The sequence below is a fragment of the Chelonia mydas genome, chromosome 3, assembly GCF_015237465.2.
Source record: "Chelonia mydas isolate rCheMyd1 chromosome 3, rCheMyd1.pri.v2, whole genome shotgun sequence".
Lineage (NCBI taxonomy): Eukaryota > Metazoa > Chordata > Testudines > Cheloniidae > Chelonia > Chelonia mydas.
Window position 1 is genome coordinate 93,255,118 of NC_057851.1, and position 23,729 is coordinate 93,278,846.

Below are 23,729 nucleotides of genomic sequence, written 5' to 3' on the forward strand. Positions count from 1 at the left end.
TACCTCCTCCCCTGAACACACACCATGTTCCCACTTCTCCCCCTACAGCTGTTTGGCAGCAGCAAGCACTGGGAGGTAGGCGGAGGAGGAGGAGGTGGGGTTGGGTGGGGCGGGCAGCTTAGCAGCCCTAAAGCACCCACATAGTCAGCGCCTATGGAGGTGACATACTGATGCTACTCTGACTGAGCTACTGTGCTAAAAAGAGTGGAGGTATAATGGGAGGGGGATGGGATAGCTGCCTGAGTACCCACTTAGGGTCTCTGTTGGGATCGTAGTTGGTGGAGTAGCCCCTCATCCCGCTGTGGCTATATGCTTTAGCCTGTTAACTTGATCATAGCTAGAATGGCTGTCTCCTCTCAAGATGGAATTTACAGATTCCAGTTCCAGTCTAGGCATACCCTTAGGCTGCAATGTAAATTTTCCTTTTCCCGCACGGAGAGCAGATCTTGAGATTAATGCTAAAGTAAGTACCAGCAACTAAACAGTAATACGGTTTAAACACCATGCATTTGATAGCACCAAGTAAAAAGAAAATATTTTCTTACACATCTCAGTGACAGGGCTGTTTAGCATCAGAAGTACAAAAACTTCCACTAATGTAATTTGTTGACAATGATCCTTCAAGTTATTTTGAGGTGTATGCCTAGCATGCTAATTATAGATCAACACTTTGTCCACGTTATTTTAAACTGGTGTTAACAAAAGGTGCTGCATAAGAAAAACAGCTCACATGTTCAACTGTTGCATGATGACCTTTATTAAACTGCTGGCACTGTGCTCAAAGCTTCACAAGATAAAGCCTGTCCTAAAGAACTTACACTCTCAGCTGAATAGTCACAGAGTGGACAGGTCACAACTGGAAGACAAATGAAGGAATATATTTGTTTGTTTGTTTTTCTTTTGGTAGCTTATGTTAAGTTATTCACTACTTGTGGGGAAACCAGAAAAAGTGAATCTTTTAGGAGGGATTTGAAGGAAGAAAAGAAAGTGATTTGGCAGAGCGAAAGTAGGAATTTTAAATGATCAAAAACAAGGTTTGCTACCGAATGTGTGGCAATTTAAAATATCAAAAAACAGAACCCAACCCAATAAAAATAAATTGTAAAAATTTTCCTGGTAAACTATAATGTATTCCACATGCTCTCTTATGAGTGGCAGTGGTGGTTGTAATCAATTTAGCTGATCATAATGAATTCTGTACAGTTATGTAGTGCTTTTCAAAGGTGAGTTATCCCATGCTATGCTGGGGTACCTAAGGCAAGAAAGATTAAGTATTTGGTCTGCATCATACATACAGCTAGTGAATATCAGATCTGGGATTAGACACCAGGTCTGCATCCCAGTCTCATGCTCTACCCACTATACTTAATGCTTTCCTGACAAGCTCAGGATTTTATTTTTCACTCACTGTATATTAGAGAACAACTTGGCCAACCCCATTCTTTCAAGCGTCTTTTAAGGTATTAACCATTGCTGAAAGCAAGCTAGCAGGAGCATGTATGGGAATAAAAATGTGTCCACTTCTGGCAGGGCACTTTCTGTGCCCTCAGGCTGGAGGAGTTGTCATCTCCAGCCCAGGAGCTTACTCTCCCTGGCCTGGCCTCTGAGTTCTGTGCCTCAGTTGATTGGGGGGGCTTGCCCACCCTTGCGCACACCCCTGCAGGCTAGTGAACTCAGAGCTATGGTCTGATCCAGTATGGTGATTCTTACATGCTTAGCTATCCACCACTATCACTCAGAAGGATTTCAACTAGTCTTTAAGGGACTTGTGTGCATAACTTGTGAACAGGAAACATCTTATTGCACTTAGAATCCCTGGTGACCGTCTCACTAAGTTTTGTCTAGTAACCTATGTATGATAGGACCAGCCAATTGTGCTTTATCTCCACAAGACTAGCCTTTCCTGACTCATTTCATTGGGGCTTAACTGGCCTCTATATGCTATCCCAATGGGGCTGGAGCACTGGAGCACTTCTAAGTGGTTCCTTGCTTTTCCCCAACAATGCTGATCTGTACCACGGGTCACCCATCAGGGCTTGTCCTACCTAAAAAACACTTCCTAGGAGGAATAATCCACTACTTTAATGAGAAATCAATGGGATTATGGCATTTAAAACTAAGCATGCTAGCTGTAAATGTATTTTAAAAAACTTGATTCTACTATGTGTCCATCTTCATACAATACACATGCACTATTACAGCTATGAGAAGCACAAGTTTTGATCAATGGCTGTTTAAATATGAAAATGTTCAAGCTTTCTGTATTGTTTGAAGTTTGATTTTCATCAAAACAAGAAATTGTTTCAACTGAAAATTTTCAATTTTCTTTTTCTCTCTCCTCTTCCAGTAGTAAAAGAAGAGAAGAGGGTAGGGGGAATGAAAATTGAAAACCAAACTTCACATCAACTCAAATTGAAATGAAGTTTTGTTTCAAAATTTCCATTTTGAAAGCTTTCTGACAAATTTTCATTTCCTTTAAAAATTTTCACAGGCTTTGACATTTTTTGACTCTCTAATAGCATGGTAATGGTTTGGACTTATCAAGTTCCTTCAGAGTCTATCAGAGCACTCAATTAATCCTCTACATCCCTCTGAAGCAGGGGAATAGTCTTCATTTAACAGATGGAGAAGCTGAGGCACCAGACCCATTAAGACACTTGGTCAATATCACACAAGAAGTTGAATCTACCGTGTCAAAAATGGATTGATGGAAAGTGTAGTGTAAACAGGGCTCCTGAGTATATTACAGGTTCCAGTGGTACTGATGCATCAATTTGAATTACAGATTCTAATTTTTCTAGTGTAAAAAAGTCCAGGAACTCCATAGCAGAACCAAAAGTAGAATCTGTATCTATTAGCTCCCATTCTTTAACCACAAGACCATTCTTTCTCCCTTTTTTGAAGAATTCTGAACGTGCATAGAATTTAAATCACTGTCTTTCAGCATCTGCCAAATGAGGTATATGATTATGTGTTGCATAATTAGCTGTCTATTTGGCACTCTACTGTCTGTCATCTCCTCTCCCCCAGGGCTCTTCCTTCCAAAAGTTGCACAACATTGCTATATTTTGTTTCAAGGGAATCATCCTCTTTATTCAGTGCCATGAGCATTAGCCTAGTTTACATTTTCTGCCCTCCAAGGCCCTGTGTTATGTGGCAGCCTTCCTTGTGAGGCGGGCTAGATAGAATCCCCTTTACAAAATTTGGCACTTTACAAGGGCACTTCCAGGTTTCCTGGAAAGGGCATAGAAGAGACTGCCCTGTAAACCTCTTGGGAAAGAAGTAAGTTCGAGGAGAACAGAACAGACACACACACAAAAAATGAAAATAAATGAAGCATAGAGACACTTAAAAGGATAGTGGGAAAGATAGCAAAGACATTTTTCCACCACATCAAAAAAATTTGGCTTCCAAAAAATACATAAAGTGGAACACATAACTTGTGAAATCACCAAATGCTCTTGCTGGACTTGCAGAATATTTAAATAAGGAGTATTTCATTAAGTTGGTAGGTTTTGAATTTTTCAAGTACCTGGTGAAGTTAAGGCTAATTTGCATGTATTTTATTACAATTTCAATATGTGAAAATAAAGTTGTACCATAGGTACAGCTTTTTTTTTTTTTTTTTTTTAATGAAACTGAAGTTTATTAATTCATCTCCAAGCATTTAACTGTGGTTCATTAGCAAGATACCACATTCTGTGATGGATTTTACTCTGCTTATTTCTAAACTCACTGCTACAAGACCCAGTGCAGACTGGTAGTAATTTTAACTTCAGTTATGCAGAGCTGTAAGAGAAGCCCTCTCGTATGAGACACTTAGAAGTAGACAAGTCCAAGCTGTGGAGGAAAAGGGCACAGGGATAGATTAGCTGACCCATTACATCATTTCTATCTCCAACTTCTAGGATTCCATGAAAATATTTTTCATCCTCTTCATTGGTTTTCCATTCCACCCCTGTGCTGTATAAACCTTTATCAAGCTGACACTTAGATGGTTTATTTTCCTAAATGGAAACATTCATCAGTATTATTCAAGTAAGGTGATGATGACATTGTCATCTTTTCCTTGCCAAAGCATTTCACCTTCAAACTGAACCAGCCCATATTTTCTTGCTCTCAGCAGGATCCCCACTACTTTATTGGAAATAGTCACATATGTTTCAAACAGTTGTCGGAATGTCACTCTTACATTTCCATCTTCTCCTTTCTCACCAATATTTCTCATGATCAAGCATAGCTCTTCCACTTCCTTTCCCACATGTGTGTGAGCATCTTTCCCTCTTTGCTCTGTTTTAGACCCTTCAGGCGGTCTTCCATAGATGGGATCTCCTCTCTGGGGATGCACAGGCTTGCTATCATTGCTGAATGGATTTTGTCTCTGATAATCAATGTGATCTTCTGCCCAGCTCTGCCAGCTTCTCCTCAGGTCACCTACAGCAGTGAGTTGGGTTCTGGTGGCTCCAGCACTCTGCCCTTTGTTTTCCTCCATCTCTCAAGAATGTTTTGTGGCATCCAAGCAGGAGTCAAAGCAATACACTGCTGGAATAGCAGCTTCCTGTATGCACTCACAGCTGTGGAGGAAAATAGCACTTTACATTCATACAGCTCTTATCTAAAGATCCTTCAGTGCTTATATAAAATATAATAAAAAAATGAAATAATAGTTTCTGGGTCTTTTCATCTTCTCATAAACCCATTCATATCTTGTAGCAGATGTAGCACACAAAGCCCCCCTACCTTCACTTCTTTCAATTGTACAACTGCATGAACTGAGAATAATGGTCCTTACTCGGGCAAAAGTCCTGGTGATTTCTATGGGAGTTTTGCCTGAGTTAGGGCTGGAGGCTTAGGCCAAAGAATACAGTAAAAATCTGGGCATGTCATATCTGCTCCTAACTCAACAACAATCAAGAACATAGAAGAAACCTAATTAAATAACTGAAGTCACTGAAATAATGTAGGTCAATAAATTAAACATATTAAAACTTTTTTTCCTTCAGTTTCCAGACAGAAATACCATATATCCCAGCAGGCTTGGGATCAATACAGTATAGCCTTTGTGAAATAAAAATGCAGTATAATATTTACTTACTTTTTCATGCAATTACACCTTTTATAAAGCGTTCACCCTTTGTAGCACAGACCATACCCAAATAATCTGTTCCAATATTTGTTGACCGGTTCAATGCAGCTGCCTGCTGACAGACAACAAAACAAACCAGTCATCAAGCAACAGCCCACCAATAAGTGCTAAGGGGTGGGGATTTTCTCTTCTACTTATACACTTAAGGTGGACACACGAACCATGCTTTGAAGATTCCCAGAGCTGATGTTAGTTACTCTTTATAGGAAACATTCTTCCCTCATCTGTGATATGCCATACACTGATGCACAGTGTATTAAGAGGGGTTTCAGTGGTCACACAGGCTGAAAAGGAAACGGAATCCCAACAAATTTTGATATCTACAGCTATGCACTTCAGCTAACACTGAAGCATGTAAGACTAGAGTAGATGGCACTCCCTTAATATGCTTGTGCTGTACAGCAAAGTCATGGATGCTGCTAAGGAAAATGTGCATTGCAGCACTGCAGGCAAAAGTGTTGCATGTGGGAAATGATATACATGGGCTGTCCTAGATTTCACTTAAAAGAAAAGGATAAGATACATGGAACCAGCTCTTGTGCAGCTATAATTATTTGATATACAGAAAGATAATGTGTAGTTGTACCAATTATAGAGATGGATCCGTTTGTATTAGTCTTTTCTTTATACCAGCCTTACACTTCAGCTGTTAAAATTAACATACTAGGTCCATATAATACAAGAGAAAAGCTGTAGGTGTTTTCCCCCCAGATGGGGTTGGGGTGAATGGATTAATTACTGTTTTTAAATTATAGTAACACAAACCCGATCAGTTTGATAACAATGCATGGGAGGATGTTTTGTATGTTCTCCTATAACTTAAAAGTTAAAATTTCATGGCAATTTGTCCACGAACGGACTGCAGTGCGGCTTCTAGCGAACTCCGATACAGAAACACTCCATTAATAATAAGTAAGAATGGCATTCCCAAATTGCTCCAGTGCATTGTAATGTGTAAACTTCAATATCAATTATAATCAATTTATGCTCATAATGAAGTATTTCTGGGTGCAAAAAGAATGACTTCACTAAAATGTTTTTACTATAAATGTTTTTGGAATTATGCATAACACAATGGTTATGAAATATATTTCAGAAAAACAACAGCATGAGTTCAATCATTGTTCATCAGAAGTGTTTTGAGGATTTCTCCCACCCCCATTCAAACTCGTGATCATTATAAGATCCCATGACACCTGCTGCAGGAGAAGGGGTGTTAACGCCAGTGTACTGGTCAAATTCCAATTTGGGTAATTACATACTGCTTACCTAAAATGCGCCCCAAAGGCTGAAATGAGGGATTGTTCTTCATTTCCCCTCCTAAAATCAATTATGCAATGTTGTTGGTCTAATATGGCTGTCATATTCCATCCTCAAAACAGCTACTTTTCAATAGCACTGTGGGGAAATGGTTATATATAAAATATAATATACAATCTAAAATTGTTTGGATTCTTTCAAGATCAAACATTCTGTATAAACCATAGCTATTAGATGTGCAGTCACAAGCAGAACTGAGTAGCACATTCATTACAGAGACTCAGCTTGTGCTTTTGTTTGGCGAGTATATTGAAAATGTGAAAACAAAATTTTATGAGATAATACTAACAACACGTGTATCTGTGTTCACATGTGCATGCAGTTGGTTCATATTTTAAAATACAATAGAAATATAAAAGCTTATCCAGTGCTATTTACATGAGGAGTTTAAAATTTTAAATCTTCCCCCCCGCCCCCTCCCCGAACAAGACTGATTGTTTGTTAACTCTCTTAACCCCTGTTTAGAAAACCGTATGATTGGAATACAGTGAAGTATTCAGAGTTCCTGACAACAGAAGGCAACATACTCCATAGATGAGAAAGCATGTGAAGAGAAAATCATCTCTTCAAAGAGGTTAATTTTAAACAGTGGAACAGATAACTCCTACTTACAAGATGCCAAGACAGAGACTAAATGGCTAAAAAGGCTCAAATGGGTCAGATTGGAAAAATAAAAGTGGTGACCTTCCACTAATCTCTTCCTGCAATCCCAAACTTTTGTCAACAACCCCAGACTAGCTGGATGTTTCTGCTGAAATCATTAGCAGTGAAACAGTTAACAACATTGATAAAAAAATGTGTCAAAATTAGGTTTCAGCATTAAGATATCAAGACAAAGGGCTATAGCTGACATCTCTCAAAGCTGTTCTGTCTGAAGACTCAGACAGATAGTACTGCCTCAGTTCAAATTTGGAATATTTTCTTTGAGATTACAAAGACTAGACATTTTTAAAGTGAAAGTTTAAATTCTGCAGAAACCAATGAGGTAACCACAGAAGTTCTAGTGTAATGCATCAGCCAGCAGCAACTCTTTCCAACCTCTGAACACAAATATATAAAGAATGCAGTCCATGGAGTGCTTATAAGTCATGAGCAAGATCTTAAGATCTACAAGGAAAGCTATCATATGACAACAACAAAAAGCTGGAAAACATGAGTTAAGTATTGAGCTGGTCTAGTGCTAATAAAAGGCTTAGTGAAATCTGGATAAGCTAAACCTTTCAGTCAGCAAAACAGAGACACCAGCCAGTAAGGAATTACAGGAGTAGCAGCCGTGTTAGTCTGTATTCACAAAAAGAAAAGAAGTACTTGTGGCATCTTAGAGACTAACAAATTTATTGGAGCATAAGCTTTTGTGAGCTACAGCTCACTTCATCTGATGCAAGGAAATACAGTAATCACACCTAGATGTTGGAAGGGGGAACCCAAAACAAAGAGAACAAATCTTCAAGAAAAATACAGAAAGAAAGTCTGCCTTTTTTGTCCACTGGGTCTTCATGTCTGTCACAATCCTGAGTATCTCTCCATTTTTTCCATCTCCATTCACTTCCCACCCTCACAACTCTATGCAACAGCTACTGTCATCTTTGGTGTGGAAAAACGGATGCAACTCCCTCAGAAACTAGTTGATGCTTTCTAGATAGAATCTAGATTGTTTCAGAGTAACAGCCGTGTTAGTCTGTATTCGTAAAAAGAAAAGGAGTACTTGTGGCACCTTAGAGACTAACCAGTTTATTTGAGCATGAGCTTTCGTGAGCTACAGCTCACTTCATCGGATGCATAGCCTAAGCCTAAGCACTAAGCCTATGGCTATGCATCCGATGAAGTGAGCTGTAGCTCACGAAAGCTCATGCTCAAATAAACTGGTTAGTCTCTAAGGTGCCACAAGTACTCCTTTTCTTTTTAATCTAGATTGTGTCACTCCTTAGTCAGCTCAAGTGGTCAATGGTGAGCAACATGAGGTTCTCCTACCCTTCAGAGGGGAAAGCCTCTTGCCCTCAAGAGCATTTCCAACCTCTAAGGTAGTATTATTTTGTAACATTTGTATGTCACACCATTGAAGTGAGTAGTGCTGCCCAAAGCATTTAAAGACAGTCCCTTCCACCTAGTGCTGAAAACAGCGGCCAGAATGAGAAAGCTAGGTAAATGGGTGGGAAGTTTTTGTAACAATTCCCTAGAGTACACAGGGCTTAAGAGAGATAGACATTACTTTACTGAATGTGAAATTGGGACCAGAAATGGAAATCAGGTCTCCTGCACTGCAAGAGTATTACCTATAGACCACAGAAGCTGCCAAAACGATCTTGCTTCTAATTGATTCCCAGACCTTGTTTTTCTTGGCAGGTCAGAACTGGAGTGGAGAACAATATATAGGTATAAAGCATCTTCCATATTCAATATATTACAGAGTATTTTACAAAACAATATATAGTGGTAGTGAAACAACTACACAGGCGAGCTTAACAGCAAGAGCTCAAACATAATTTTGGACATTACAACCAGCTTCCCTGAGATGGGGAGAGAAGGCTGTTGGCCAGGGCACTAGGCATAACCCGTATCTTTTTGAAAAGTGCAATTGGAGCTTTAGGGGCTACTTGGACATCCAACCAGGAATAAAAGAGGCAGCTTAGCTTCGTAATTTGTCTTAGACTGTAGGCTCCCTAGGGCATGGCCCATCTTCTTGTTCTGTTCGTCCAGTGCCTAGCGCACTGGGGTCCTGGTCTATGACTAGGGCTCCTCAACGCTACCACAATACAATAACAATCTCACATCCCATGAAGTGAGCTGTAGCTCACGAAAACTTCTGCTCAAATTTGTTAGTCTCTAAGGTACCACAAGGCCTCCTTTTCTTTTTGTGGATATAGACTAACATGGCTGCTACTTTGAAATCTCTTTTCTGAAGCTCCTTTCCCAACGCTGTCCTGCAGCAACCGGGTGGCAAGGTCCCATACCAGGGCTTGGCACAGTGCGGCCCTGCACCAGTAACATGTCTCTTCCTTGGGTTCAACTGAGTCCTTACCACCTCCTTTGGCCCTTCAGGCCCAAACCCTTCCTTCCCGAGGTTTCCAATTTCACCCGAGCCAGCCAGCCAGCGACCTGTGTCAGACCCCACATCAGCCCCTGGCCTCTCTGGAGAGTCTTTTCCACAGGCCTCCTCCTGCCCGGGGCACTGGACTCACAGCCCCGCCCCTGGGAGCTCCCCCGGTCAGGGATTTCCCCGCAACGGGGCTGCGCTCAGGTTCAAACAGGCCCCCTCGTTACAGACCCGCTCCACGGCGCCTCCCCTCGCCCCAGCAACCTCAGCTGGGGGGTGGCTCCCGGGTTAATACCTGCCCCCGCCCCAGCGGCCCCCCCTGCTGGCTTAAAGGAGTCGCGTCACGGGCCGGGGCTCGGGCTCCCCCGGTTCCCGTCAGATTTCCGTTATGGCGCTGCCGGCTCTTCCCCTCTGGCCGCCGTAGGGACGCCGGCCGGCGGCCGCAGACGAGAGCCCGTAACGGGCCACAGCGGGGACCCCCGCTCGCCCGGCCCCGCCCCGAGGCGCGGCGGCCTGCACGAGCCCGGCCCACCCGAGCACCCCCCTGGCTCCGCCCCCCCCGGCGGCGCATGCGGGGTTGGGCGAAGCAGTTGATGGGCTCTGGCGGGGCCATGGCGCGCGGGTTGCTGCCGCGCTACCTGCTGCTGCTGGCGCAGGAGAACCTGGAGTTCCGGCTGCCGGTGAGAGCCGGGGCGCAGCGGGCGGGGCAGCCCCTGCTGGGCACGTGCCCCCGGCGGGGCAGGAGCGGGGGGTAGCTCGGCCCTGCGGCGCCATCGATGTGTGCGAGCGGAGGGGGGGCGTGCAAACCTCAGCCGCCACCCCCAGCTCCCGGCCCGCTCCCTCTCTTGCCAGCGGCCCCTGCCCCGCTCGTGGGGCAGGCTCCTCTCTCGCTTCCTCCCTGTCGCGGGAGGGAGGTTTTGCCGTGACTCTCTTTGGGGACTGTGTCGTCCCTCCTAGCCGGGCATCGAGCTGGCTTGCGTGTGCCCCATTTAGGGTGACCAGATGTCCCGATTTTATAGGGACAGTCCCGATTTGGGGGCGGGTCTTTTTCTTATACAGGCTCCTATTACCCCCTCACCCCCGTCCCAATTTTTCACACTTGCTCTCTGGTCACCCGAGCCCCATTGGCTGAGATGGCCCCACAAGCTTGCTTGTTTTTTCTGTATGTGGGTTCGCGGAGGGAATCGCCCCAGCTCTGCCCTGCAGTCATTAAATGTGAACCCTGCAGCAGGGAGAGGGGTAGATCCAGCAATGGCTATTAGTCAAGATGGTCCGGGACATAACGTCCCCGTGCTCTGAGCGTCCCTAAGCCTCTGACTGCCAGATGCTGGGACAGGATGACAGGGGATGGATACTGGGCTAGATGGACCATTGGTCTGACCCAGTATGACTGTTCTTACGTTCTAACAAACATGGAGTATTTACAGAATTACAGATGTACTATTTCTGTTGGGGTCTTGTTTCCAGAGACATAACTGGTTGCAAAAGCTGAGTAAATATAGTAAATTGGATTGAATTATCTTGCTGAATAGTTTTATCAGGTGTTTGCTTGGTGGGTTTTAGTTATCTGGTGCCTTCTTTCAGGCATCGAAGGTCAGCAGAGTTTCTTGTAAATTTTTTATGGCTAATCTGCAACTCTCTAAAGTGGAATTTGAGGCCCAAGTTTGTATAATTTAGTATATACTCAATTTCCATGTCTCTATAGTAAAACTTTAGTTTGTTTTGAGTCTTCTTCAGAAATTATGAGTTTTGTTTTCACATGCTGGTCAGCAAATATCCTATGCATTGCAGGATGTTTCTGTCTGGTGTATGTTTCTTTAGGGACCATTTTGCATAGTTGATAGTATGACATCCAGATAGCTTTTTTAAAAATTACTACTTAGTTGTTTAATGGAAGACCTGTGTTTCAGGATAATTTCATTAGAGTTGGTAGGTCATTGATATAGCTATTGAAAACGTCTTGGTTAAGGTTACATCCCTTATTTATTCCCCTTGCTGGAATGAAGAGTTCAGTTTGTATATTCATTTTTCCCAGGCATTTGGTGGGACTGAAATATGGATAGCTTTTTATATGCATTTACACTTCAGTCCAGGCTGCCCAGTTGAGTCACAAGTTCTTTCAAATATATGAAACAAACAAACTTACTTGCTTTTTTACATGTTTGTTAACAAGTGTCCATAGGGTAGAGTTCTGGTTAGATCGGGGTGGGCAAACTTTTTGGCCCGAGGACCATATTGGAGTGGGGAAATTGCATGCAGGGCCATGAATGTCAGGCTGGGGCAGAGGGTTGGGGTGTGGGAGGGAGTGCGGGGTGTGTGAGGGGGTGCAGTGTGCAGGAAGGGGCTCAGGGAAGGGGGTTGGGGTGCAGGAGGGGTGCACAGTGCGGGAGGGAGCTCAGGGCAGTGGTGCACGGAGAGGTGCGGGGGGCTCAGGGCAGGGGGTTGGGGTGCAGGAGGGTTGTGAGGTGCAGCAGGGGGCTCGGCAGGGGTTTGGGGTGCAGGAGGGAGTGCGGGGTGTGGCATGGGGTTGGGGTGCAGGGTGCAGCAGGGGGCTCAGGGCAGGGGATTGGGGTGCAGGAGGTGTTCGGGGTGCAGGCTCCGGCCCAGCGTCGCTTACCTGGAGCTGCTCCGGGGTGCGCAGCAGAGCCTGGCCAGTGAGATCTTTGGGGGAGGTACCCTCAGGCAGAGGCAGCGCACGGAACTCTCTACCCTCCCTCCCTCCCCCAGGGGCCGCAGGGATGTGGTGCCGGCCGCTACCCGGAGAGCCGCAAGGGTGGTAATCCCGCGGGCCGGGTCCAAAGCCCTGAGGGGCCAGATCCGGCCCACAGGCCATAGTTTTCCCACCCCTGGGTTAGATCATTTCTTAGAATCCGTGAGGAATCTTGTTTAATTATGGATTATGTTGTTTTTTGTCAATGTCTGTATTTTTATTAAGGATGCTAAAGGACAGTTTGGTAATGTTGTTATTGCCATTGCAAATATCTCTGTAGTTGATAAAGATTGAAGGCATCTCCACTTGTGCATGTTGGGTTAACTAGTGTACCTGGCTATGTCTCAAGGAGGGGTTCAAATTGGAAGCTTAAAACAAATAATTTAAGAAGGTTTTTCCTGGCTGTGTTTGCTACAGTGTTGCAATTTTTTGTCTGTGTTAGCAGGTTTGAGTTTCTGAGGTTTTGCTTTAGTTCCTGTGTTGTTTTAATGGAGGACTGTTGCTCGATCTCCTTTTTTCCTCATGTAAGAGCCATGTGTCCTTGCTACAGTCTTGGGCTGAGAGACTGTGTGAGAGAGGGTGGGGGAGCTCAGTGAATGGTAGATTTGAATTCTGTGTTGGTGGTGGTATTATTGACAGGGAAAGGGATAAGATTTATATAGTCAAATTTTAGGCACACTAACGAGGCAAAGCAACAAAAACAGAGCAAACCCACTGTCTCATAGGGTGTATCTCCACAGGAATAAAAAATCTGTTGCTGGCCTGGGTCAGCTGACTCAGGCTTGTGGGGCTCAGATTCTGGGGCTAAAAAATCACTGTGTAGAAATTCAGACTCTGGCTGGAAGGTGGAAGGTCCCAGAGCTTGGGCTCCAGCCTGATCATGGACATCTACAGAGTGATTTCTAGCCCCACAAGCCCAAGTCAGCTGACCCAGGCCAGTTGCGGCCATGCCGGGGGTCTTTTAGCCCTGTGTAGACACACCCATAGATGCATATAAAAAGAGTGAGAAGCAAAAAAACATACATGAGTGTATTTTTTAGCTCTACTGAATATATCTTCATTGGCTGTTTCAGGGCACAGTGTGTCTTGTCTTCTCTTCTCTTCAAACTTCTGTACCAGGTAGGATTTTCAGAGGTGATTAAGGCCACTTTGAAGTTTGGAATTATGTTTGGAAAGCAGCTAGCACGCTGTGGACGCTATTGGAAACAAATACAGTAAAAGCTGTTATCCAGCACTTTACCAACTGGAAAGCTCTAGAAACTGGCATTTCGGGAGGGGTTGTGGGGCGCAGGCTCTGGGAGGGAGTTTGGGTGTAGGAGGGGTCTTGGGACAGGGGTTTGGGGCATGGGAAGGGTTTTGGAGTTCTAGATCCAGGCAGCATTCACCTCGGGCAGCTCCCCGCAAGCGGCAACATGTCCCTGCTGCTCCTAGGTGGAGGAATGGCCACGGAGGCTCCGTGCGCTGCCCCCGCCCCACCCTGATCGCTGGCTCTGCCGGTAGGCAGAGACAGCGCACAGAGCTGCTGGCCGCGCTTCTGCCTAGGAGCAGCAGGGACATGTCTGCTTGCGGGGAGCCACTCGAGGTGAGCACCGCCCAGATCCGGCACCCCAAATGCCTGCCCCGCACCCCCTCCCATGCCCCAGCCCTGAGCCTCCTCCCGCACCCAAACTCCCTCCCTCTTAGTTAACTGGAATTTTTGACTTACTGGCACCCTCCCCCCCTCCATTCCCCCAACATGCCAGATAACAAAGCTTTTACTGTAACTATAAACTCTCCTTTTTAACATTGTCAGGAAATGTCACCAACCCATATGTAGTATCTACTCATGCACCCCTGGAGTCCCAGGACTACTGTGATCATAGTGAAACAACTAATGCATTTTATTCACCTTGTGCAAGCTGGCGAGTAACTCGCTTTTGGAAAACTCTTAATATCTATAGAAAATAGAAGGGGAAAATGGTCATAATAGCAGTCCTGCTAAAATAGTGGATGACTAGCATTATCCAGTGATTTTTGGTAATACTGAATGACTTCTTCCTTTTGTCTCCCATCCCCATGTAATTCTCTCTCCATAATAAAATGTATGCATATGTATTTATAAGGATAATTTTGTGAGGCTATAGGTAGTCATTTGTTAGAAAATGAATGGGAAGTTCATCCTTTCAGGATATTTATTGATATGGATAGATCTCCAAGAGAAGTATCTTGAGAAACAACAGAGACATCAGAGAGTGAAAGCCTATTCTAGTTCATTATACTCTTGTTCTTTAGTACTTAATGGTTGTTCTGGGATCCATAATCTTCATGCTTCAGTTTACAGTCTCTTAAGTTCAGTTACTTTGGAAAATGCATCCAACGGAGCACGTTATCAAGATCTCTGTCAGCAGAATGGACTCCTGCCATTGTTTTCCTCAGGAGGGACTTTCCTCACTAATAATGCACTTGAATCTTTCTCTGACTAGACCCATTACCCAGAATTTAATTATAGTTATAGTGATTGTACAACCTTGTTAAATATTAGCAATTTCAGAGAGGTAAGTATAAAAATGAAAAACACTGGAGCTTGATAAAACTATTAGGCTAATTTTAACCTAATCCCATTGTACATTGGATAACTAATCAATGGATTACTACTATGAGAGGGTGCTTGTAGGATGTAGTGTCTTAAAAAAATTGGCTCATTTTGCAAATGGAATATTTAAGTAAAATTTAATTAGTCATTCGCTATCACAGTGTCAGATTTTTCTCCTCTCCTAAGATTTTAATAGTTGGCACCTCCTAGAAATTGATATTGGACATAAGAACTATCATAACATTGTTGTTGAAGTCTCTTTGAAATTTTGTTTCTAGTATAAAGTTATTGTAGATGTAGTATGTGAAATTACGGTATGGGAACAATACTTCTGTTTTCTAAAAAATGTTTTGTCCTACAATGTTTTCACTGTAGGAGATAAAGTCCTTGCTCTCACTTTGTGGTGGACAATTCAGCAGTCAACAAGAAATTCATATAAATGTAAGTTGAGTCCAAATGTTTTACTTGCAAATTTATATATATGGGCTACTTGCGATAGATTGACTTGACTTATGTATTTTCTCTGTATTATCTTTATTCATTTTGAGTAGCTGATCAAATTTCAAAGATGCTTGGGAAAAGAGAGCATTTTCCAAAAACTGTCATTGGTGGAGTTTGTAGCAGCCTTACATTCAATTGCATGGCATTTCTGTGTGTGTTTTTGTGCATGTAACTCAAAAACTTTTGAAATCTGCATCTAGTCCATACCAAAATTTTAGGGAACACTCTAAACATCAGGGGTCAGAACCCTATTGATTTTGGGAAGAATTTGGAAGACCAAAATGGAGGGCATGTGGGGCTGCTACTATATTTAGCACAGGTTTCAGAGTAGCAGCCGTGTTAGTCTGTATCCGCAAAAAGAAAAGGAGGACTTGTGGCACCTTAGAGACTAACCAATTTATTTGAGCATCAGCTTTCGTGAGCTAATAGTAGCTCACGAAAGCTGATGCTCAAATAAATTGGTTAGTCTCTAAGGTGCCACAAGTACTCCATATTTAGCACAGTCACAGCTTCAAGCATTCTGCAATTGTCTGTAGATCAGACAACTGGTTGATGGCAACCATCAACACTGTCCAGCATAACAGTACTCCTACTCATCCTCCCAGTAGAGTTTTAAATGTTGACACCCTGAATGACTTATCTCCCAGACAAATAATGGTATCGGGGGAAGAATGGGGGACCCTGCTATAGGACGAGTGGGGGGCACACAGAGCCCCTGGCAGGGAAGAGGAGAATGGGAGACCCAGGAATAAGCGGAGGAGGACACAGAATCCCCAAGTAATGGAGATTGGGGGAACCTTGTATTGGGAATAGGGCACACAGAGCCCCTGCCATGGGGGTATGGAGGTTCACACACAATTTCTGGCATTGAATGGGGGGTAATAGGAGATCCTGGTGGGGGAGGAGGGAAATGGGGGTGACACACAGTCTGAAGTGACTCCCGACCATGAGTGCCAACCTCAGGGCAGAAACCCCAAACTGATTGTACGTTCTGTAATTAGATTTCACCAACTCAGTAATAAATGTGAACTCCTGAAGCACTGTAACAGTCTTATAATGGAGTCACAGACATTCCCCTTGGGCATTCCAGTCTATCTTGCCACCCAGGCAAGCTGGACTATGTGATAGATCAGGGGTTGGTAACCTTTCAGAAGTGGTGTGCTGAGTCTTCATTTATTCACTTTAATTTATTATGTTAAAACATTAAAAAATGTTGCCATAGGTTGCCGACCCCTGTGATAGATGGTAGCTTTACACCAAATATAACTAATATTCAGGTTACTTGCAGCCCCAAAGGACCAGTCACTTGCCCCAGGTCAATTGTACTAAATCGCAAATCAAAGTCTTCACATGCCGGTAATACATTTTAATGTTTTTAGAAGATCTCTCTCCCTATAAAAGTCTATATATTATATAACTAAACTATTGTTATATTGTAAAATAAACAAAGTTTTCAAAATGTTTAAGAAGCTTCATTTAAAATTAAATTAAAATGTTGATCTTATGCCGCCGGCCCACTCAGCTCGCTGCTGGTCTGGGGTTCCGTTCACCTAGACCAGCAGCGGGCTGAGTGGGGCCTGGGGCTGGGACCCCGGCTGGCAGGGGGCCGGGAGCCAGAACCCCAGACTGGCAGCGGGCTGTGTGGGGCCGGTGGCCGGGACCCCAGACCGGCAGTGGGCTAAGCAGCTCAGCCCATTGCTGCTCAGGGGTTCCATCCACCGGCTCCTGCCAGCCGGGATCCCAGCTGCTGGACCCGCTCAGCCCGCTGCCGGTTTGGGGTCCCGGCCCTGCCCACATAGAGTGGGTACCTACCTTCTCCCTGGTTCTGGCCCATTCTCTTCTTCTCTGCACTGAGCTAAGGGTGAGAGTGCACTGAGTACAGGGCTGGGGGTGAAGAAGCAGGCTGGGGGTTGGGGTGTAGGGTCTGGCCTGGAGCTAGAATGAGGGAGGGGGCTCTGGGTTGGCGCAGGAGGTTTGGGTGTGGAGTGCTTACCTGGGCAGCTCCCATTTGGTGGGTGGGGTGCAGGTGGGAATGTGGGGGTGTGTGTGCAGGAGCTCCCATTTGGGTGGGGGTGGGGATGTGGGGGGTGCAAGAGTCAGGATGTGGGGGGTGCATGAGTTTTGGGGGGGCTGGGTATGTGGGGGGGTGCAAGAGTCAGGGCAGAGGGCTGGGGGCCTGTGAGGGGGTGCAGGTGTCAGGGCATGGGGTGTGGGGGTCCTGGGCATGTAGGGGTGCCAGAGTCAGGGCTGGGGTCGTGGGGGGGTGAAGGAGTCAAGTAGAGGGCTGGGTGTGTGTGAGGGGGGGTACAGGGCTCAGGGCAGGAGCCTGGGGGGGTGTGCGGGGCTGCAGGGCTCAGGGCAGAGGGCTGGGTGTGTGTGAGGGGGGGTCAGGGCAGAGGGCTGGGAGTGTGGGCTGGGGTCGCGGGGTGCTCACGGTAGGGTGCTGGAGGGGTATGCCCTGCTTCCATCCCCCCCTTCTCCAAGGCCCTGCCCCCACTTCTTCTCTGCCTCCGCCAGGAGCAGCAAGCACGCTGACCCCGCTTCTCCCCCACCCCCTCGCAAGGGACATAAGCTGATCGGCCTGCAGGGAGGGACAGAGAGGAGGAGGAGGGGCAGGAACCCAGCACACTGCGGGAAGAGGCAGGGGAGCAGGGGAGCCGGCAGGACCAAGCTTCTGCCCCTTGCCCCCGCGGGAGGGAGCGGGGGGCGGAGAAGAGCGGGCCAGGCAGGGCAGGGCAGGATTTTTAATAGCACGCTGCTGCTGCCCTGGCAGGCAGCAGCGTGCCATTAAAAATGGGCTCGCATGCCGTCTTTGGCATGCATGCCACAGGTTGCCGACCGCTGTGATAGATAGTCGCTTTACACCAAATATAACTAATATTCAGGTTACTTCCAGCCCCAAAGAACCAGTCACTTGCCCCAGGTCAATTGTACTAAATCACAAATCAAAGTCTACACCTGTAGCCAATCCTGTGATAAACTAACTAAAGATTTATTAACTTTAAAAAAAAAAGTTTATTTACAAGGTTAAAACAGGAAATATACACACACAAATGAGATTCAGTCTTGGATTTAAAAAGGTAATATAAGCTTCTGTAATAAGCAGCTCTGTGTGTCCTTAGGGCCGACCAAGCAGCATGGGGGTCTGTTGCTTATGTTTAGGAATCTTTGCCCCTCAGAATGCAGACAGCATAAAGAAACCCAGTTTCTCCTTGTCAGGGATTTTTATCTCCCAGAATCCAAGCTGATAATGGGATGAGTTCATGCACAGGCTTCCCCTTCCTGGAGGGAGTGAGGAATGCAATCAACAAGGTTTCTGTCCTTTGTTACACAATACCTCATTCACCTTCAGTGGACCATCTTGTGTGCAGATCACTTCACTTTAATTTAATGCTTTTTCCCCCTGTTTGATCAGTTACACAATTACAGAGGTTTACAATGCAAAGACTCAATATAACTTTATATCATGGGCTACATATATTATAAGTAGGATTAATACATGCAGCATCCTACAAGCATTTCATAAATCTAAACACATTCTTGTAACAATAATATTGATTTTAACTATGTTAACCCATTAGTAAGCCAAACTGGATTCCAGCTGTGCATATGTCTGTATTCAGTGAAGTCCTTGGCCTTGGCATGAGTTGGCGCCTGGTCTGCCAGCATCTCAGGGAGGGGGGTGCGCAAATCCCCTGGCAGAGTGGAATTGCAGGGCGTCCCTGGAATAGAGGGGGATGAGAGAGAGGGTAGCTCACAAGGAGCTTGTGGGGTGGAATGCAGGGATGGAAGGAGCCCCTGGTGGGTCCAGTGAGCTTGGTATACACAAGCTATGAAGTGTTCAACTCCTTAGTTAGTTCTTTCTCACTTTCCAATATAAACCCTAATGCAGCATTATGTTGCTATAATGTCTGCTTTCTACCCCTTCATGTGATGTCTCAAGATAGAATTGTGGAAGGGTAGTTGCCATACATGCTACTGACTATTTTCTTAAAAGAAATAGTGCCATCTACTGGAAGTCTGTTGCTTCTTTCTAAAGCAGTTGAGCCATGAGAATTGCTAGCCTTTGCAAAAAGAGAAGGAGTACTGTAGCTCACGAAAGCTTATGCTCAAATAAATTTGTTAGTCTCTAAGGCGCCACAAGTACTCCTTTTCTTTTAGCGAATACAGACTAATACGGCCGCTACTCTGAAACCTGGCCTTTGCAGTAGCTGGAGTCCTGATTGGATTTGGGGTTTTGTCTCTAAATCTAATGTGTGAGTATCTAGAAAAGTGAAGGTATTAAATTTTAGTCTTAGCAGTTAATCAAAACGAAGCAAGCAAGGATAGGTAAATGTAAATACAACTGTCAGGTTATGCTTCTATGGGATTCTTTGAGGAAAGATGAAGAAACAAGTGGACAATCTACTATTTTGGACTATCTACATGTGCTAAACAGAGCGTGTGTGTGCATGCATTCCAGCTACTCCTGTTTGACCTCAAACTGAATATAACATCCTCCTATTTATACAACAGTTAAATCAGAACCAGAAAAAAGGTGTTCTTGTACCTTTGATTGCGTATTGTAATTTTATATAAGTAATCTTAATTGTATAGTGTATCTTGTGATATCCTCTTCTTAGCACTGGGATTTCTCTTCCTGTCTTTTTATTTCAGTCTCCATTTTGGATTCTCAGTATTCCTTCAGAAGAGATGGCAAGGGGACTAATGAGAAGGACAGTATGTGCAAAGTAAGAGTTACAAATCATGTACAGCAGGGCAATGTGTTCAGCTATTTTGTGGCAAATATTTTTACATGGAGTCTTTATTTTTTTTAATTTCACTGTTGAAACTTTGAAAATGTCTACACTGTTGAAATGAAATACGATTGATTGGAAAGAATCCGTCTTTATTCTTTAGTTTTAAATCTCTTTAGCAGTCTTATCCTGTGTTCTTCATTGCAGAGTACAGTACTTATTTCTTCATGTGAACAACCTTGTGGCAAAGTTGTTTGGACACCTTGTGTCATTTTAAGTTAGTGACTTTTTTGAAGGAGAAAGGGGAGAGATTTTTTTAATCCATTGGGGTATATTTTTATTTTTACATCAGTTGTAAGTGATAGATAAGTGTTAAACACTGAATTTAAAAAAGAAGGGGTACAGAGTAGCTGCTTCCTGGCTTCGCTTTTCCACTCCTGAATGCTGAGTCCTCAGCCTGTGGAGTTGCAATAGAGAGCCTTCCAGCGGGTCCTAGGGAGGGGGAAATGTTCCAGAGAGCTAGTGCCCTCCTCCCTTAAGATGAGGTCTCCTTGTTTTGGCTCTGGTGGTGGAAGCAGAGGGGAGGATACAGCCCTATATGCTTTTCAAACTGCAGAAGGCTGTGTCCATTATATGGCACTTTGCAGACCAGACTCAATGGTCTGAAGGCTGAAAAAGAAGCTTTATGTCTTTCTGACTGTTGATTGCATCATATATTCAGTTTCATCTATGCTAGGCTTTGAATGTGCTCATGCAAATGCGCCTTTATATGGTAAAATGTAGTTGTATTTTTTCTGGGGATAAATTGTGCTCTACTTCAAATAACAATGGGAAAGGAAACTGAAAGGTATGGCATTTTCAGCAAAATGTTTTTTGAAATTCACCTAAGTGGTAGTGATCTTTCATAAAGGTTGCCTTCAAAAATATGTTTCTAATATTCAAGAAAAAAAGAATAATTAAGGATATCCCTTAGAAAGAATGAACCTAGTATAGCTGCTCATTGTATTTTTTTCACCCATTGTGCCCACACATTAGTTTTATAATATATATAATAAAAGTATAAGGTTTTTGATGATTTTTCAGGTTGCTAGCAATGAAGGTGTTTAAGTACTGCACTCTGAAGCACTATTAAAAAAAACCAAACACCAGCAACAACAAAAGAATGATGTGGTCTTTGCCAACAGATAGATAAATAGGTGAGATGCAGGTCTAACAACTTTTTTTAAATATCCCTCTAACATTAAATCAAAAGACAAAGATTAATATTCAGTTCTGCTTAATGCAGTTTAGACTGCCAGCATTTATGTAGCTCTTACTTTGAGTAATTTAAAATCTCACAGTATATAGAAACACAGGTGCTGTGAGAAGAAATAACAGACTTCAAAAATGTCCTATTTTCCAAGGGAAATGCAGATTACAAATTTAGCTTTAAATAACACTTTCAGAAACTGAATACATTAATAAAATGATTTATTCTGAGTGGCTTTTGTTGTTACTTAATAAAATATAGCTCATTGGCATGTCCATTTGAGCTAACTGGAACCTTTCAGCATTTTGAAGATGTTAGACCCTCATCTTTGAAAATTAAGGTGCTGCATGGTGACTAATCCTTAGATATTTCGTAAGAGTTTTTAACATATGATGTACTGCAAGTACACCATAAGAACGTATAGCAATATATGATGCCATTAATGTTCCTGGTACTGAAAAAGGGATTTTCTGACATGAAAAGGCCACTGGATTAGGATATTTGAATGGGAGAAAAGGCAAACTATGGTGTATTACTATAACTGTTCCAAAGGAAGAGTTTAGCGTAGGGTGTCAACTCTCATAGCTTCCAAGAGGGGTTTTGTTTTGTTTTTTCTTTCTCTTAAAACTGGCAGTACAGAAAGCAAAGGAAATCCATAAAAAGTTGGTGGTGGTAATGCTAGTGATCTGTCTCAAAATGGCATAAGAAAGAACATATTAAAAATGAGACAGAATCTCTGATGGTAGCTAGTCCCATTATAGCTTGGGCATTACAGCCCAGTATAATTCTCAGGTATAATGGTACCTAAACACTTTGAAATAGGTAAAGAACAGAATTTCAGCCTGAATGCTCTTTCCTGGACATTTTAAACATGAGTGAATTTTTGTTGGTGAATCATGCCTGGTAGCATGGTAGTAATTAATGCTAACATTGTTAAATGAAGGATGTTTTTTTAAGGGTCCCATAACATAGGGACTAAAATTTGCATCTCCAGCTGAGACCCAATTAATAAAACAAAACCCTATTCAAGGCAGCACGTAAGCATGTGCTTAAGTGCTTTCCTGAATATGCTGTGAAAGAAGACTGAATATGAAATAGGATACTTATTTTATAAGGCAACGTTTTCTTCACTGACAGCAATCTAATAATCATGGAATTTCCAGGTCTATATTTGAACTGTGGGGTCAGGGAAAATCTGCAGAGGAGCTGTTCACATCTCTGAAGAACTACCCAATGGAGAAGATGGTACGTTTCTAAAAATCTAGGCAATTAATTTCAGTCACACAGGATAGTGTTGCAATTTGTACTAACCAAAAGGTGTTTTTTCTTTATTTTAGGTTCCATATCTACAGTCAAACTCAACATACAAAATACATATTCATGCATTTAACAAAACACTGATACAAGAGGAAAAAATTAAAAGGATAGATGTAAGTGATTTAAAAAAAATCTTATTTTCAACTTCATGTATTCATAAGAATACTATAGTGTTAATATATTTACACTTGAGTTGGGATTTTCAAAAGGGTTTAAGGGAATTAGTCATCCTAATTTCGTTTGAAATTGAATGGGAGCTGGGTGCCTAACTCAAAATCCATTGAAAATCCCACAGTTGGTACTTTTCCTAATAGATCTCACTCAAAACCTTTTTATGAGGAAAAACAAGTATCAATGTGCCTATTTTACAAATGGGGAAACTGAGGCACTGAGTTGTTAAGGCCAAAATGTTGAAAGTTGGATGGCTAAAGTTAGGCAATGGACTTCTGGACAAAGCACCTCTGGAAATCTGGCCACTTTCAGGTGCCTTTACTTTAGGCATTTGTGTTTGGAAAACTTTGACTTAAGCGGCTTGCCCAATGTGATGCAATGAGTTAGCTGCAGAGCTGGAAATAGTCTTCTGATTCCTGGTCCTGCGCCCAATCTGCTGGACCATGCTGTCTCCTCGTAACTAGAATAGTGTTTTAATCAAGAAGCATTGGTAAGTGAATGCTAATTTTTGTATATTCCCATGATCTTTTAGAGAAATAGTGACTACTGTACTTATGCAAAATATTTTGTAGTCTTTATAGCCACCTATTTTACATATCTTGCTGAAATTTTCACTGTGAATGTTGATTCTCATTTTTGTGGTGTTGGGTTCCAGTGAGGAAGTTTGAGCAAAATTCCTTCAGCTGTTTCTCACTTACAAGGGAGCTGGGGTGAATCTCCTCCTCCCTCCGCCCCAATTATGGCTAGGATATTTTTTTAAGTGGCTACATGAAAAATGTCTGAATTTTGAAATTAGACACTTGGTGTAGCCATAGTCCGTACTGAGAGCAGGTACTTTTTGGCTTGACTTGAAAAAAGCTTTAATTTGAAAATTCCATATTTAGTATTCACAGTAGATCTCTTTTAGAAGTGAGCAATGTACATGTAATAATACACACAATGGCTCCTGACCTATCTTCAATCCAAAACCATT

At 43.3% G+C, this 23,729-nt stretch overlaps 1 protein-coding gene and 1 long non-coding RNA gene across 13 annotated transcripts in view; one reads left to right on the forward strand and one right to left on the reverse strand.

The window, feature by feature from the left end:
* Window positions 1-736: 736 nt before the first annotated feature.
* LOC114018609 lies at window positions 737-10,008 on the reverse strand. 11 transcript variants are annotated; one of them, XR_006289583.1, is made up of 5 exons: window positions 9,796-9,974; window positions 8,740-8,816; window positions 6,416-6,544; window positions 5,096-5,198; window positions 737-4,574 (listed from the first exon to the last, which is right to left on the reverse strand). It is a non-coding gene; the product is annotated as an uncharacterized LOC114018609 (long non-coding RNA). The 11 variants fall into 11 exon arrangements; XR_006289581.1 differs by lacking the exon at window positions 9,796-9,974 and adding an exon at window positions 9,486-9,789; XR_006289582.1 differs by lacking the exon at window positions 9,796-9,974 and adding an exon at window positions 9,486-9,789 and having other exon boundaries at window positions 5,096-5,201.
* A 17-nt stretch (window positions 10,009-10,025) lies between these two features.
* Window positions 10,026-23,729, forward strand: part of TRMT11 (tRNA methyltransferase 11 homolog) — a 60,900-nt gene continuing 47,196 nt past the window's right edge. Inside the window, exons 1-5 of one of the 2 annotated variants that reach the window (XM_043542870.1) lie at window positions 10,026-10,180; window positions 15,158-15,223; window positions 19,940-20,013; window positions 22,432-22,513; window positions 22,606-22,698. In XM_043542870.1, coding sequence (XP_043398805.1) covers window positions 10,070-10,180; window positions 15,158-15,223; window positions 19,940-20,013; window positions 22,432-22,513; window positions 22,606-22,698 — 426 coding nt within the window. In that variant the 5' untranslated portion in view covers window positions 10,026-10,069. The remainder of the gene's footprint in view (window positions 10,181-15,157; window positions 15,224-19,939; window positions 20,014-22,431; window positions 22,514-22,605; window positions 22,699-23,729) is intronic. The other variant, XM_037894735.2, reaches the window with a different exon arrangement.